The following is a 14,756-nucleotide window of genomic DNA, read 5'->3' on the forward strand; positions in this document are numbered from 1 at the left end:
GTGTGATATAAGGTGACATAATAAGACAGTAAATAACGTCACTGTGTGACTTGGGTTGAACAATACATTAAACGAATGGTTGAAAAACGGATATAAACCAAACTAGCCCATCGTATAAGACTGTACTCAAGTTACACGAGACACCGCCGTTTTCGGTGCTCGCTTGGTCCATGCAATTGTTTTGATAACTCGCAAACCTCTAACAGTGCATCCTCAGTGCACGGCACTACATCTACCGGCATCCCTCGCTCGGTTTCCTCTCCGCCCCCGCCCACCATGCTGCCTCTCCTCGCCCTCTCCATCCCCCCTCGCGCCCCGCCTCCCTCTCCTACTCCTGCATCCCTTTCTCTGCTGCATCAGCACCAGTCTCCATCCTTGGAGCATCGCCCTGTGGAGCTTTACAGCCCCCTGGATATCCCTCCCCTCCCCCCTCTCTGTCTACACCCTGTAAAGGCAGACCCCCCGCCTCCCACGCCCTCCTGCCACCCCACCTGAAAAGGGTGGGGGCAAAGACCTATTCAATTAAAATACACACACATACACACAGACAAGGAGGAGGGGAAAAAGCACAAAAAGGCCCTTCGGAGGGGACAGTCCGTGTCCAATCCGGGGAAGGAAGGGCATTTTCTCACAGAGAGGGGAGAGAACCGCGAGGGGGGCAAGGAGACCGGACCGGACCGAGCCCCCAGAGCCCCCACCCGCCCCCCTCCCATCCCCGGCCCAGGAGGACCGGCAACCATGAAGGACCGCACTCAGGAACTGAGGAGCGTAAGGCAGATTTTCTTTTCTATACCCCCCAGCTACTCCAGGGAGGGAGGAGGGGAGGGTGGGGGGTGAGGGGAGGGGAGGAGGGATGCTGAGTCTTGTGAGGATGAATGGGTCTCTGGGAGGAGGGAGGAATTTGTGCAGCACAAGCAGCCTTGAGGTCAGGGGTAGGGGACGGCGAGCTGCCTCGGCTGCTGTGTCTACCTTTTGCCATCCGGCCGTTTGAATGCCGTTAATATGCAAATGAGCCAACCGTCGCCGAGCGCGCGCGTCCTCAGCTATGCACTGTACTCGCGTGGAATTGGGCTCTGCGGTCCACGGGTGGTGGTGGCGGGGGGGTTATAGTGTGCACACACACACACACTGTAGCATTGTGTGGGGCGGTGCAGGTGGCTCATGCAGCTGTGCTGCTTCTCCAGATGGGGCGTTGTGGGCAGGTGTGTCGCTCGCGTGACAGGTGCCTACGGATTGATGTGCTCTTGCAGTGCTGCTATTAGAAGTGGGGGTGTTCTGAGTTGTTTTTTTTGTGGGGGGTCGGAGGGACTCTCTCCAGACTTCTTTCCTCTCCAGTCACACATTGGACCGAGTCCTGGCTATCCAGGGGCACGGCTGCCACTGAGTGACCACCGCGCCGCCCCTATACCTTCCAGCACGACCCCCCTCCCCCTTCGTGTGTTGCTGCGGATCTTTCTGTATTAAATATTAAAGATTAGAGTGGCGGGGTGGGGAGTCGGGGTGGGGGCGGGTGGGGGGCGAAGGGCCACGCTAGCGCCGCAGCGAGGGGCCACATTACTGAAGCATGACTAGAGACTGTTCACGCAGAGGGTGGGTGTGTGTGTGCTGGGTGGGAGCCTTCCACATGAGCTGAGGGTGAGGGGAGGGGGTGGTTTGCAGAAGCAAGGGAGGGTCCGGGCGCAGTGTCTTTTCTTACTGAATTTCACCTCGTGGCCATCTTTTGTGTCAATGTGGCGAGGCGCACTTGCTTCCACCTGTAGTGTTTAACATGCACACGCACCTTCTACTTTAAATAATGGACTCTTACCTCACAGTTGTATCCTCTTCTAACTTTCATTACGTAATTATCGTATGCCATCATACTGTATAAATATCAGCTGTCAGTAAGAGCATGCAAATGGTTCGACTGTCACTTTCAGCATATATCTATCTCATGCCTTTTCAAAAATGAAAATTCAGGTCTCCTTCAAAATGAAAATATATTTCATCGGCACTTTTCACATGTAATAATAACTCATTGTCGCTTTCAACATGTTAACAACCCCCGCCACACTCGAAATGTTACTATCCACGTCACATATCCCCTGTCACTTCCAACTCTGTCACTTCCAGCCCCTTAACCCTCAGCTTAATCTCCCCTGTCACGTCCTGCGCAGCAACACCTCATGTTGCTTTCTACACGTTCATATTTCTACCCTCCCCTCCCCCCTCTCTCTCTTACCCGAGTCACAGTCACCCTAGCTAGTAGCGCTACACACGCTGGTTTACACCCCTCTTGCCCGCTCCCCGCGCACGCACTTTTCTTGCATGTTTGCGTGAATTAGCTGCTATATGTCTTGGTGTAATGAGTGCTTCTGAGTGCTTGGAGGGGCACTTCCTGCTCAGAATCAGTAGCACGCTCCATGTCCAGTCTCAGTGGGACCCCCCGCCCCCTGCTCCTCTGGGCAAGGCATTGGCTGCAGACGTGGTGCATTCGCAGACCCTTCACCTCCGCCCCCTAGACGATGCACGCCCCTGAGTGCCTTATCAATGAAGTGATATCCTTTTGGATGTCTGTGAGAATGCCAAGAGAGAGGGCCCTAATGGTCGAGAGCTCTGATTGAATAAAGCCCCCACAGGTGTGTGTGTGTCATCCTTGTGTGGCGGGGTTTCAGGCTGCTCAGGTGTTTGCTGGAGCACGTTAATCTCAATCCTTTGAGAAGCATTAGAAAATGGCACATTGTGCACGAGGCGGTGGCAGAGGGATGGGCAGGGTTGCATGAAGCCCGGTCCTACATGTGTGTCCTCTTCTTTTCCCGTGTGCTTGAATATAGATGTCACTCAATTCTGTGAGGGCGGCCAGTGTTCAACACTGGTGAACACCCATAGAGTTCAGCGCCTTCAAAATCAAAAGGCAGCGGGTGGGCTCCAAAAGGAGGTGGGTGTTTAGGTGAAGCAAGTGGGTGGAGCATTGGAGCCTACCATCCTGGTGGGGCTTTTCTGATCCCCTGTGAGGCCTTTGGACACACTCTAGATTCCCCCACTTAGACATTTTCAGGGATATTCTTTTGGGGGTTGGCAATGCGATACAAGGTGCGCAGTGTCTGAATGGCTCACGCCTGCTCTCGTTAGGCGGCTTGCACGTTCAACAGGGGCTCGACGGATGGCCTGCGGGCAACAATGACCTTCTGATTAGAAAACGCCAGATATTGCCACCACCCTCCTCGATATTTACACCATTGGCCTTATATGCCCAATGCAACATTTATGCAGAACCATTATGACAAACACTCCTTGAAAAACGCAAGTGACGAAATAGTCACGTGGCTTCAGTCTTCACCTTTAGTCCCAATGTGCGGAGTAGTCAGGTTCTCTTTTCTGTCTCTCGCTCTCTCTCCCTCTTGCTAAGTTTGTTGTTGTTGATTCAATTATTTGGTATACGGCCCTCTTGGCATCCAAGTGGCCTTAAAGCGTAGTGGGAATATTGGTTGGCAGAAAGGAGGGGAAACCGCGCAGTCATGCAGAACTGTGGTATGGGCTATGCCCAGCATAAAGTCGTGGAACAGCAGTTGTACATTCTAGTTATAAAGAACATGCTAGATGAAGAACATTGCAAAACAGTTGACAAATATCTAGCTAAATAGAACATGTTAGATGAAGAACATTGCAAAACAGTTAACAAAATCTAGCTATAAAGAACATGCTAGATGAAGAACATTGCAAAACAGTTGACAAATATCTAGCTATAAAGACCATGCTAGATGAAGAACATTGCAAAACAGCCTGACAAATATCTAGCTATAAAGAACATGCTAGATGAAGAACATTGCAAAACAGCTGACAAATATCTAGCTATAAAGAACATGCTAGATGAAGAACATTGCGAAACAGTTGACAAACATCAACAGTGCAAAGCATAGGATTCTTAATTAGGAGAGAGAAAGGAGGAACGGGGCCTGTTCACAGATGGTGGGGGAGTTGGCTGGCAGGTGGAGGGGGAGTTCCAGGTCACCGAAGTTACAGGTACACCAAGTGCTTTGGGGATGGCAGGAGCTTGACCAAGTGGGCCTCTGCTTGGAGGAAGTATGAATGGCTTCAGGGATGGAGGGGTAGCGGTAGTGGCTGAGGACAGTAGCGATAAGCCATGTTTAAATATTTTCCTTGACGGTATTGCGGTGGTAATTAGTTCAGAACTCTTTGAAAATGGTGTTACAGAGGTTGGCTGCTGCCGACGCCAAGGTGCGGCCTCCCATGCATTTCTTTGGTACTTAGCACGGCACATTTGTTTTCTGCAGCTAATCTTATGATTTTTCCTGGTGGGAATTTCTCCAGGAAAGGTGAAAGGTATTTGGGACCTACAGCAAAAGTGTTGCAGTGCACTATGCAACTGTTTTTGAAATATATCTTTGCTTATACAAGTAACCAGTTGAAAGCAAAACTGAGGCCCGCAGTTTCAGGCTCAGGACCAATCTATGCGCTCCGTTTGGATTAGTTGCGTTTGGCATATTATTGACTTGCTCAGGCCTAGGTAGAGAGTAATACAACACTCCAGATTGGACAGCCACAGAGATCGCGTGAAGTCTATTATTTGTGCCATCCCTAGATAGCAATTTGTTTTTCTCTGCATGTGGATTTGGAAATTAGATTTTGTGTGATCTGAGGATCGTAGGCATGTGGCGCTTTATACACATTGAACAATAATAAATAATTATAATAATAATATCTACTGGATGAAAGATAGGGCAGTGTTGAAAATGATGGATAGATTTTTTTGTGCTTTCCGTTGGATTGGGGGGGAAACCCCAGCGAATCAGCCCAGGAAAAGGGTAAGTTGCTCTCCGCAGGAATCACAAAGATATTTATCTCTCTTTTGTTAGTGTTAAGGCTGAGATCGTTATTAATCACTCAATCCTGGATCGCCTGGAGACCCAGTGTGATTTCTGGTGTTGTTGTTGACTGTGTTTTTGGGGTGATTGAAAGGTTATTTGGGCATAATCAGCAATTGGGTGAAAATGACCCAATCAAGGATGCTAAAGGTTTGATGCATGTAAGTATTGAACAGATGTGCAGAGGTTGGATCTTGGGGTACACCCCTTTCTAGAGGGAAAGAGGCAGGTTTGGCGTCCCCCATTTTCATCACTGAGGCCGGTAGAGAGACTCCCAGAACCCCCCTGTTTTGCATATTAAAGAGTAACTTTGGGTCTCACCCTAAGTTACTAGGGTAATCCAGACATGGATCCCTTGCTCACTGTTCTTACAGAGGCACAGCTCGCCCAGCCACACTGAAACACGTGTCTGAGGTTGCTGTTGGTACTCTTGTTCAGAGGAGAATTGCCTAACATTTTGGTGCTGGACTGCCCTAGGGCAGGACAAAGACTGATATGTTGTGGATATTTCTCTTCTGTGAAAGGGATAGTGGTCTAAATAATCTGGTTGAGCCTGCCCCATGACTGAGACCGGTAGAGAGACTCCAAGAGCCCCCATGCTTTGCATATTAAAAAGTAACTTTGTGTCTCACCCTAAGTTACTAGGGTAATCCAAATCTGGACCCCTTGCTCAATGTTCTTTGAGAGGCACAGCTCCACCTCACTGATGAGGCCAAGCCAGGCCGAAACACGTGTCTGGGGTTGCTGTTGGTACTCTTGTTCAGATCATTTCGGTGCTGGACTGCCCTTGAGCAGGACAACGACTAATATGTTGTTGATATTTCTGTTCTGTAAAAGGGATAGTGAGCTAAAAAATCTGGTTGAGACTCTCCTGCGACTGAGGCCAGTAGAGAGACTCCCAGAACCCCCCTGTTTTGCATATACTGACGGCCTTGACCATGGTAAAATTGGATTTTAAGATTATTATCCATTTCTTGATATCCTCAGAGGCTATGAGAATGTTTCTGGCCCATCCTTGACCATTGGAGTACCCACAGCTGTCAGTAAAAAGTGTGTTTCGATTAGTTGACAATTCATATTTTTTATTTTTTCTACCTGATTTGGAGAAAAGGGAGGAAGGAATCCCCGCCATTTAGCAGTTGACGAAAGTGGGATGTGGTGTCAGAATCATGGTGTGGGTCGCACTCACTTAAGGGGATTTATCTGGATCCTTGTGCGATGGGTCACCTGAATAATTTGTGGAGGAAGGGGGACTGTCTAGCAAATAAAGTTAGAATGTGCGAGCCATTAGGCCAAGGGGCATGACTCTTGTTGGGCTAGTTGGGGATACTGATTTTCCTGGGCTGGTTTATTTCCTAGGGCCACTTGAGAGTCAGTTGTATCAGGTGAACCAATTTAGACAAAACATCGAAACCCAGATAACGATAGCAAAAATATAGATGTTAGAGAGCTTAGTACATTTCATCACAGTTTTTGCAAGGCCGTCATGGCATTTCGGACAACTGGGGCTGGTCGAACTCTCATAATGTGTGTACAGATGGCAATATAGGCAGAAAACCTTAAGGGAGGAAAGTTGGAGACCAGCACTAATGCTGTTTGGGGAGAGTGGGGGCTGGCGAATTGGGAACAGCGGTTAGGCAAGAGTATCCTCACCTTGAGGTTGTGAGAAAGGAGGGATGTTAGCTAAGGGTCAGTGGAGTCCCAATAGGGGTGCTAAAACTGTTTATGGCAGGGCAGGCAGCGGGAGATAAGTTAGCAGGTGGCAATGTCGATCTCGATATGAGAAAACAAATGTAGTTGAAGGATGGGTTGATGACTGGCCACTGCAAACACAGGTGACTATTAGCGGCAGCCCAGCAGAGTGAGGAGAGGTAGGGGAGCAGCTATGGTCTAGGAAATGGGAAAGAATGAGCCTGGATTCATGAGGTGATGAGAAAACAGGCCATGCAGAGAGATATCTGGGTTTATTGGGGAGGCAGTGAGGGTTGGAGAGACCACGAGGTACAGAGTCAAGAGTGGGCTTGTCAAGCACTTTAGCCAGTGCTAGCAGGATGAGCCTGGATTGCTATAAATGATATCCTATGTTGTCAGTAGTTCTCAGAGTTTCTTTGTTTTGGTTATAATTAGCTCCCTTGCACCACTGTCTCTGAGAGTTAGAACGACAACTGCCATTATGAAGTTCTTTGTTCTTTAAGAATTAAATGCACCCGGCGAGGGACAATGAGCTTGTAACAAGCGAGCTCATTGGCCCTTGCCGAGTTGTTACCCATCCCGCAATGACTTACCTGCTCCCGATGTGTGCCCTGTCCGGCAAAGTTCCTTTGTTTTCTCTGACTGGCGTCCATAGAAAGGGAGGAGGGACTACCTGTAGTCCATTTGCTCCTATCCATGGCAGCCCTTTTCATTGTTTACTTTTCTTGTCTATCTTTTTCATGGCCGCCATGGAAAGGGAGAAGGGACTACATGTTGCCCCATCTCCCCAATCCATAGCAGCCAATTATTTTTTTTTCTCAAGTTACAAAACGTTTTCCAACGCCGTTTCCCAGGTCACAAAAACAGTGTACCCTGAGTCTCTGTACCACCCGGTGTTGCCCGGGTCTGTAGCTGACATGCATGTGGGGGTCTGCTATAGCCTTGTGTATGTTTACTGCCCTCATTTGCCAAGCTAGTTCTATGAGGGTGAAATTAAACAAACAATAGTCTATCCCCAGTGTTCAGTTGTCCACCTTCCGAACCAGTTATGTTACTGTGCACTACTCTCTAGATAGGCCAGAGTGCCTTGACACCATACAAATGGCAGTGGTGCGCAGTATAAATTCCAGTAACATAACATAACATAACCAATGCTCAGCCCTGGCACTCATTTCTGAGCAACGGGACTTATTGTCTCAGACTCAGTTTGATTATGATGTGGTGTTTTGGCAACTTTATTATTTTAATTGCCAGTCACATAATAAACACATATAGAATGAGAGAAAAATGTAAATGATGATTGTGTTTACAAGTTAAGCACTGATTACATAACACTCCTCATGCCCACAAGCGTCTTCCACTGCACAGATGCGCAGAATGAGACACTAATCACCTGCGCATGACCAGAGACAGCACAGTAGAGCACGGGCAAATTAATATATGACTGCTCAGTGACTTCTCTCAAAGACCCGATGTAAAGTTATTTGAACAGTCACGTTTGCGAGAAAGAAAATTGCCATGTATTGTCCAGACAAACAGCTTCCTTACTTTACACTCTCGTATCGTGATACCACTCACACTCTAACAGTGAGGCTATGTTACACGCACATGCTTGCGTATGTATTTCACTTTACTGTGGTGTCCTTAATCATGGGCAGGTGATTAGTGTCTTTCGCACAGTATGTGTGAGAGAGATGGGATGGTGGTGGCCTAGTTAGAATACAACGGAACAACCAAAAGTCTTTTATGCTTTGTTGAGAAGCTGACTGAAACCAGAGTAACTCTATGCTAAGCCTGGAATATCTCTGGGAAAAAGGCGACTCCTTCACAATCAGCGCTACAAAAAGGATGTACAAGAGTAAATTGGTGCAAAACGTAGTCACGTAAGAAGGTTAAAATCAGTGAAATTTGCCAAATACTGACGATTTGAACATCTACCTAATTTAGGGTTGGGCTAAATACTACTGGTGGTATTCTATAGGCATACAGCCGGCGATACTCCAGCAGAATTTGCTCAGGAAGTCTACCTATTGTTGCCCCCAACCCATAGGTAGAGGTACAAATTCCAAAGTGGCTCTAACATTTTGTTTTTACTTTTATTATTTAATATGCAGAATGGAAGCACAGGTGTTTCCCTTAAATACAGTAAAACAATGTTTTGCCAACGGATGCCCCCTCTCCCCACCATACCCATATAATGCATACAATTGTCAGAATGAACCCCTTTGTGCATTAAAGTAATGTATAGTAGAAGTTGGCATAATCCATTTCCACCGTTACATTGAAGGTCGGATTGGCTAATAAAAATATTGAAAAAATGCATTTTAAGGTTACTACTGATGGAGGAGGTTTTCCTGATATACAACCTCTGCCACTGATGAACTCTGAATTGGGCATACTTTCAGAAATGCCACAGTGGCATCACTAGAAATCAGTATTAAGGGGCGCAAACCGGGGGGCAAAAATACAACATGTGTGGGGCGGGCGGGTGGCACACCAAATGAGGCTCAAAAGGCCAAATTCGTTTGTTGGCAATCTGGTTGGAAAAAAAACGTGTTCAGAGTAGGTTTAATGCAATAATATGTTTGCATCAAGTTAATATACTTTCTAAAAAGTTAACTCATGTTCAACAGTTGGCAAAATGCCCTTGCAGTCAGCAAGAGAATGCATTATTTTAACTCAAGCAGACATCACTCCCGGAGCGGCTACAAATAATGTGTAATTTGAGGTGGTATTTAGGAGAAGAGATATCACTTTCAGATCAACTTTAAATAATAGCCAGTCAACAATAGTCAGTCTAACATAAGAGATATCCCTCATAACCCAGTTTCAAATGATAGTCAAGGACAATCTGTTTAACAGAAGAAATATCACCTAAAGGCGCTCAGTACAGGGGAAAGGAGGCAACTGCTCCCTCGATTCTTTAGCAATGGTTGCAGGCATCTCACTTTGCCTCCAGCAGAATTGTTCACAGTTTTCAGTTTCTGGCTGCACACCTCAGTGACGGCTGGTGACTTTTTAAATTGGAGGGCGTAAATATTTCCCCTAAATATGCCATTGTGATGGAGCGCAGTGACGCAGCCTGAACCAATTAAGAGGTGTTGAAGGGCTTCCCATCCAGATAATCTTTTAAAATAATGGCTTAAAATGGTGCAAAGATTCCCTAAAATACCAAATATTTTGCATTTGGTTTCATACAGTAATAAAATCCAATAGCTGCAAGTAACCAACAGTGCAGAGGGGCATTTCACCAACACATTTTCAGGTTTTGATCACAATATATGGCAGTATAAAAACATTTTTCACGCTGGCTGCAGCCATACATTTCCATGTTGACTGCACCAATATATGGCAGTATTCACATTTAAGCACATATTCATGTTTGCTTTACGTATTATGCCAGAAATGAAACTATAAGAATTCATGTCCACGCTTGTTCTGCCAAAATATAGCCGTATCTCCCCATAAGAACATACTCCATTTGGTTTTACCATTAAAAATGCCCTGCCACCGTATGAACATGTGTCCAAACTGGCTGCATTAAAATGCCATTCTAGCTATGTAATAAAACGTATCATGCTTGCTTTATCAAAGCTACCCAATACAAAATGTCATGCAACAGTAAGAAATGGCTAGACTGGCTGCACCAAAATGCCTGCCTAGCCACACAATAACACTTATCATGCTTACTTTATCAAATATGCCCAGTACAAAATATCATGCCACAGAAAGAAATGGCTAGACTTGGTGCATTCAAATGCCAGTTTAGAAACATAATAACACTTACCATGATTGCTTTACCATAGATGCCCAGTAAAGAAAATATCATGCCTGCTCCCTGGGTCCCCCAGTCCTCACACACACAGACAATGTGATTATGTGTGCATGTGAGGTGCTGGGGGGGCACAAAGAGTAGGCATGGTATTTTTTACTAGGCATCTATCATAGATGGCCAGTAAAAGAAATACCATGCCTGCCCCCCTGGGCCTCCCCTGTGCCTCGCACAGGGAGCTGATTCTGCTTGATGCCCAACCCGCCTCCTGCCAAAATAAACTCCACGTCCCAATACAAACACAAGTGCACACACATTCACACAACCTTCACATGCAGCATGCAGTCGCTCATTCACATGCACACACATCATCATACACTCACGAATCCAACACAAAACAAGTATACGCACATACATACACATATTTAAATCAGCATATCTTCTGATGTTCCCTCCTAGCGCTCCAGCTTCCGCGTAGCATGAACAGGAAGCAAAGAGCGCTTGCTGGCTCATTCACATGCATGCTTGTATGCATGCTCTGATGTTGAAGTGGCTTGCACTGTTTGTATGTGCGAGGAGGCACAATAGTGCTTCCCATCGCACATACAAACATGCAGTTCCTCAGCTAGCTTCCCCAATGGGCCATGCAATATTGGGGAAGCAAAATGTCCTGGCTTTGCATGGCTCATTGGATATTCAAGGCTGGGGAACAGAACTGTCAAACAGAAACCACGTTTTCCTTTAACAGTTTAGGCCAGCCGAGGAGTACTGAGGGAGTGTTTACACTGGGCTGACTCCTTGGCTCTTCCAAAATGGGCGAGGGTGCACATGGGTCGGCGCCCTTCGCCCATTATGGAGAAGCCACCACTGGTACACCATCAACGAATCATTGCAGAAGGTCATTGTAGCTTGAGATTAAATACTGTTGACTTTGAAGTCATGCACATGAACTGCGCTGTTGTAACGCATTAAGGGATCCATAGGCATGTCCTACAGTAAAAGTCTACCAGGGTAGCTCAGCAGGATGAGTGACTGTTGCTAAGTTGTTATGTATTTAAAACTGGCTGTAAATCCTATGACTATTTGCAATTTCTTTTTTTTAAATAAACAAGTGTTATAAAATGTGCTCGATCAGAGGATGGGTTGAGGTTTAGTTTGTTTATATTCAGGTTGAGGGGGTGGGGATTTCTTCCCCCATAGTGAAAATCAAAGGCTGGCCACAGTTTAATTTCCTAATAACTACTGTCAGCACAATAGAAGCATGCATTTGTGATTAAGCAGGTTGACAAGCATATAACATATTTATAAATATATCCAGTGATAAGATACAAAGGAAAAGGCACACAAATCACAGGGTATTTGTGTGGTAGTCCGACAAAATATAAACACATTTTAAAGAAAACTAGTGAATGTAAGTTTAAGAGCATGTTTCAGTTTTGAAAGGTCTTTTTAGTTTTTTTCTAGACAAGTGTAAGATGCACATTTGGAAAACAATGGTGTAGTGTGCCCAGCATGTAGAGCGCCTGCTTTTATCGGTGATGGCCCCCACCGCAGTGATATTTATGTCCCATTGATTCCCGTGGTGTTCCTTTCAGTCCAGAAGAAAGAAAACGGGCTAAGCAAATACGGCCTGAATACGAAGTAATGACGGCTTTGGAAAGGAGCACCTTTAAGGCTCCTGTAAAGAGCTATTTGCAGTGAGGGGTAGGGGAGGAGGGTGGGAGGGGACAGGTCACCAAATGGTGGGGCAAAGCAGCCAATAGGGGGGGCAATTTCCCTTCTATGCCCCCCTCTAAGAACGCCCATGAATACCACAGGTGAAGGAGGTACCTTACTCCACCGGTCGTTCAAAGTAAATTATATCGTGGTAATTTACTTACCCGAAATTAGCTTCTGGCAGTTGGTATCTCGCTAGGGTGACCAGATAAAAAAAAAATGGGACAGTTCATAGAAATAGAAGTAGGACTAAAGTAAATACAAATAAAACTTTAGTCCTACTTCTATGTCGCTAGCCTGATTCCGGGACCCACGTGCGGAGGGTGATTTCCCCGGACTGTCCCGGGAAAACCGAGACATCTGGTCACCCTATATCTCGCTCCATGCATTAATCACATGCCTACATGTCTCTTAGCTGCGATACCCCTTTCGCCTTCCCGTTGGCATATGTGGGAGAGGTCTGCAAACTGCACTTGGAATGGTGGCTGGTGATACATACATTACCCGAGATATGCATTGACCAGTAAAACCTACTGCTCCCATTTTGGTGTACTTTGGGAGCAGAGAGGGGTTACACATATTGCATTGTGGTCACCCTGAGGATTGCATGCAGCTGCTGGGAGAGAATTGTTCATCTCTAGGCACATGTTGTTTATGGACGTTCTGTTTTCACTGCCCCTGACAGCTCTTTTGCAACATCAGCGGCATGCCCAGGGAAGTTCCTCAAAGGGGACGCCTCTTTGGGTTCTGGACAATCAGGATGAAGGTTTCTGCCTTGTGGTTATCGAGGTTGAGGTGTTAATCTTCATCTCTCAGCTGGTGTGTGTCTATGTATGTGTTCGAATCAACATAGGAAGGTAAGTTGCAGGTTTAAACAAAACTGTAGACCTATGATGAGAAAATAATTGTTTTGGTGCTCTGAAATGTAGAAGTCTACATGGTTGGCATGTTCCCATTTCCGAAGGCGCTCTGATGCACTTGCTTCTGCCATGTCATACACCATGTCCCTTTTAAGGAGACTTGGGTCTTTTCATATGTTTCTAAGACTGCCTACTTTGGGGTACCAACCTACCAATTACTAATGGTGGTCCCTAAAAGTGGAATAATATCTATTAATTCACCCAACAAATCCTCAACATTAATACTGTATTAATGATATACATTTCACAGTTACTCATCAGTAATAATCATTCTGATTCTCCCTTCCTCATTCGAGCATGAAGTTTACATGTGGGACTCTTTCAAGAGGCAAGCACCCAATATTTACATAAATAAACTTCCAAACCGACCCAAAAATGAAGAGTGCCGTAAAACTCCCCTGTGTCGAAATCACTATTTATCTGGAGGGCTACAGGGATGAGTAGTGGCTAAACCTCCTACTCAGCCCCAAGCTAATAATAAACCAGCAGTTATCCAAACCGTAAAGGTAAAACAGGCACAGCCCAATGGGTATTCCTCCTTTGCCTTTTGAGGTAACGTGGGCTGAGGGAAGGCTACACACCTAGGAGTGGAGTGAGGTGATTACAGTAGCAACCCAACCAGAAATAGTACAAAGACTCCAAAATAAAAGAATAGACTAACAAGGTCTATTAACAAATATATATTTTAAGTAAGCCATCCAAAATGCAATTGATAAAAGAAAAACCCACCTTAGTGGAAAGAACACAGAAAATGCATAGCTGGTATAGAATAGCACCCTGGGTACTTGAGTAGGGGAGACCAGGCCAGCAATTGCAGCAATGCTGATGGTCAAAGGATATGACTTTCAAAAGGATAGAAAAAGGGGACTTGTAACTCACCATGGTCCCAAATGTTGACCAGGGGGACAGGGCTTCTTAACAGTACCTTATTTTTGGTCTTCAGTGGTTCGACAGCATCAAACTGGGCTTCTCTGTGCTTTCCTTGCAATCAAACCGGGTTTGATATGCCAAGAGTCGCATCCATTCAGCGGTGAGTCATCATCAAGTCAACTTGGAGATGAGGCTCCATGCAGTTAAAGTCAGCGTTCTAGGTGTTGCAGTTTGAAGGTTCCAACAGGTTCAGATGCGCAGTCGAGTCGGTTTAAGACGATGTTGCTATTGGGTCAAGTCAGCACATGACATGATGGCTTCCAGCGGTTTGAGATGCTGTTTGTGTCGGGTCGAAGTGAGGTCCTTTTGGTTCGATGTGGTGCTCAAAGGTGTGGTAGGTAGACAGCTTTGGCAGTGCTGGGCCGGTGTTTGACTAAAGGTGACAATGAGCAATACGGGCAAAAAAAACATTTAGCGGTTTCGAAGTGGCAGGAGAGCAGTTCAAAGCTGTCACTTTACTAAAAGCAGCACTGCAAGTCCTGTGTCGGTTCTAAAGGCCTCAAACACGATTCAAATGCGGTTCTACACTGTGCAAAAAGGATTCCAGCTGCTCTTAGGCTTTCTGGTTGCTATGAGTCCCAATCTAGGGGCTCCAAGGACAAGGCATGTCTTTCTTGCTCTGCTCTTCCAGTTCACGAGTTTGAGTGGCACTTACAGGAGTTCCTTCACCTCCAGTGAGGAACCTGGTTCAGGTGCAGCTGGTAGAGTGGATGCCATTGGTCCACAGCAGTCACCCCGACTGTTTCCCGGGGATCGTTAGAGGGCAGAGCTCTCCCTTGCCTTGGATGCCTTCTATCTGCATCTCACTCTTTGAAATGGACTGCACTCCCAACTGAGGTCCAGTGAATTGTTCTTGTATTC

At 46.2% G+C, this 14,756-nt stretch overlaps 1 protein-coding gene across 1 annotated transcript in view; it reads left to right on the forward strand.

Moving 5' to 3' along the window:
* The first annotated feature begins 347 nt into the window (after positions 1-347).
* LOC138580963 (syntaxin-1B) overlaps positions 348-14,756 on the forward strand; it is a 509,119-nt gene continuing 494,710 nt past the window's right edge. Inside the window, exon 1 of the mRNA XM_069651921.1 lies at positions 348-768. Within this exon, the coding sequence (XP_069508022.1) occupies positions 739-768 (30 nt within the window). The 5' untranslated portion in view covers positions 348-738. The remainder of the gene's footprint in view (positions 769-14,756) is intronic.

The sequence above is a fragment of the Ambystoma mexicanum genome, chromosome 3p (assembly GCF_040938575.1).
Source record: "Ambystoma mexicanum isolate Mex_15411 chromosome 3p, UKY_AmexF1_1, whole genome shotgun sequence".
Classification (NCBI taxonomy): domain Eukaryota; kingdom Metazoa; phylum Chordata; class Amphibia; order Caudata; family Ambystomatidae; genus Ambystoma; species Ambystoma mexicanum.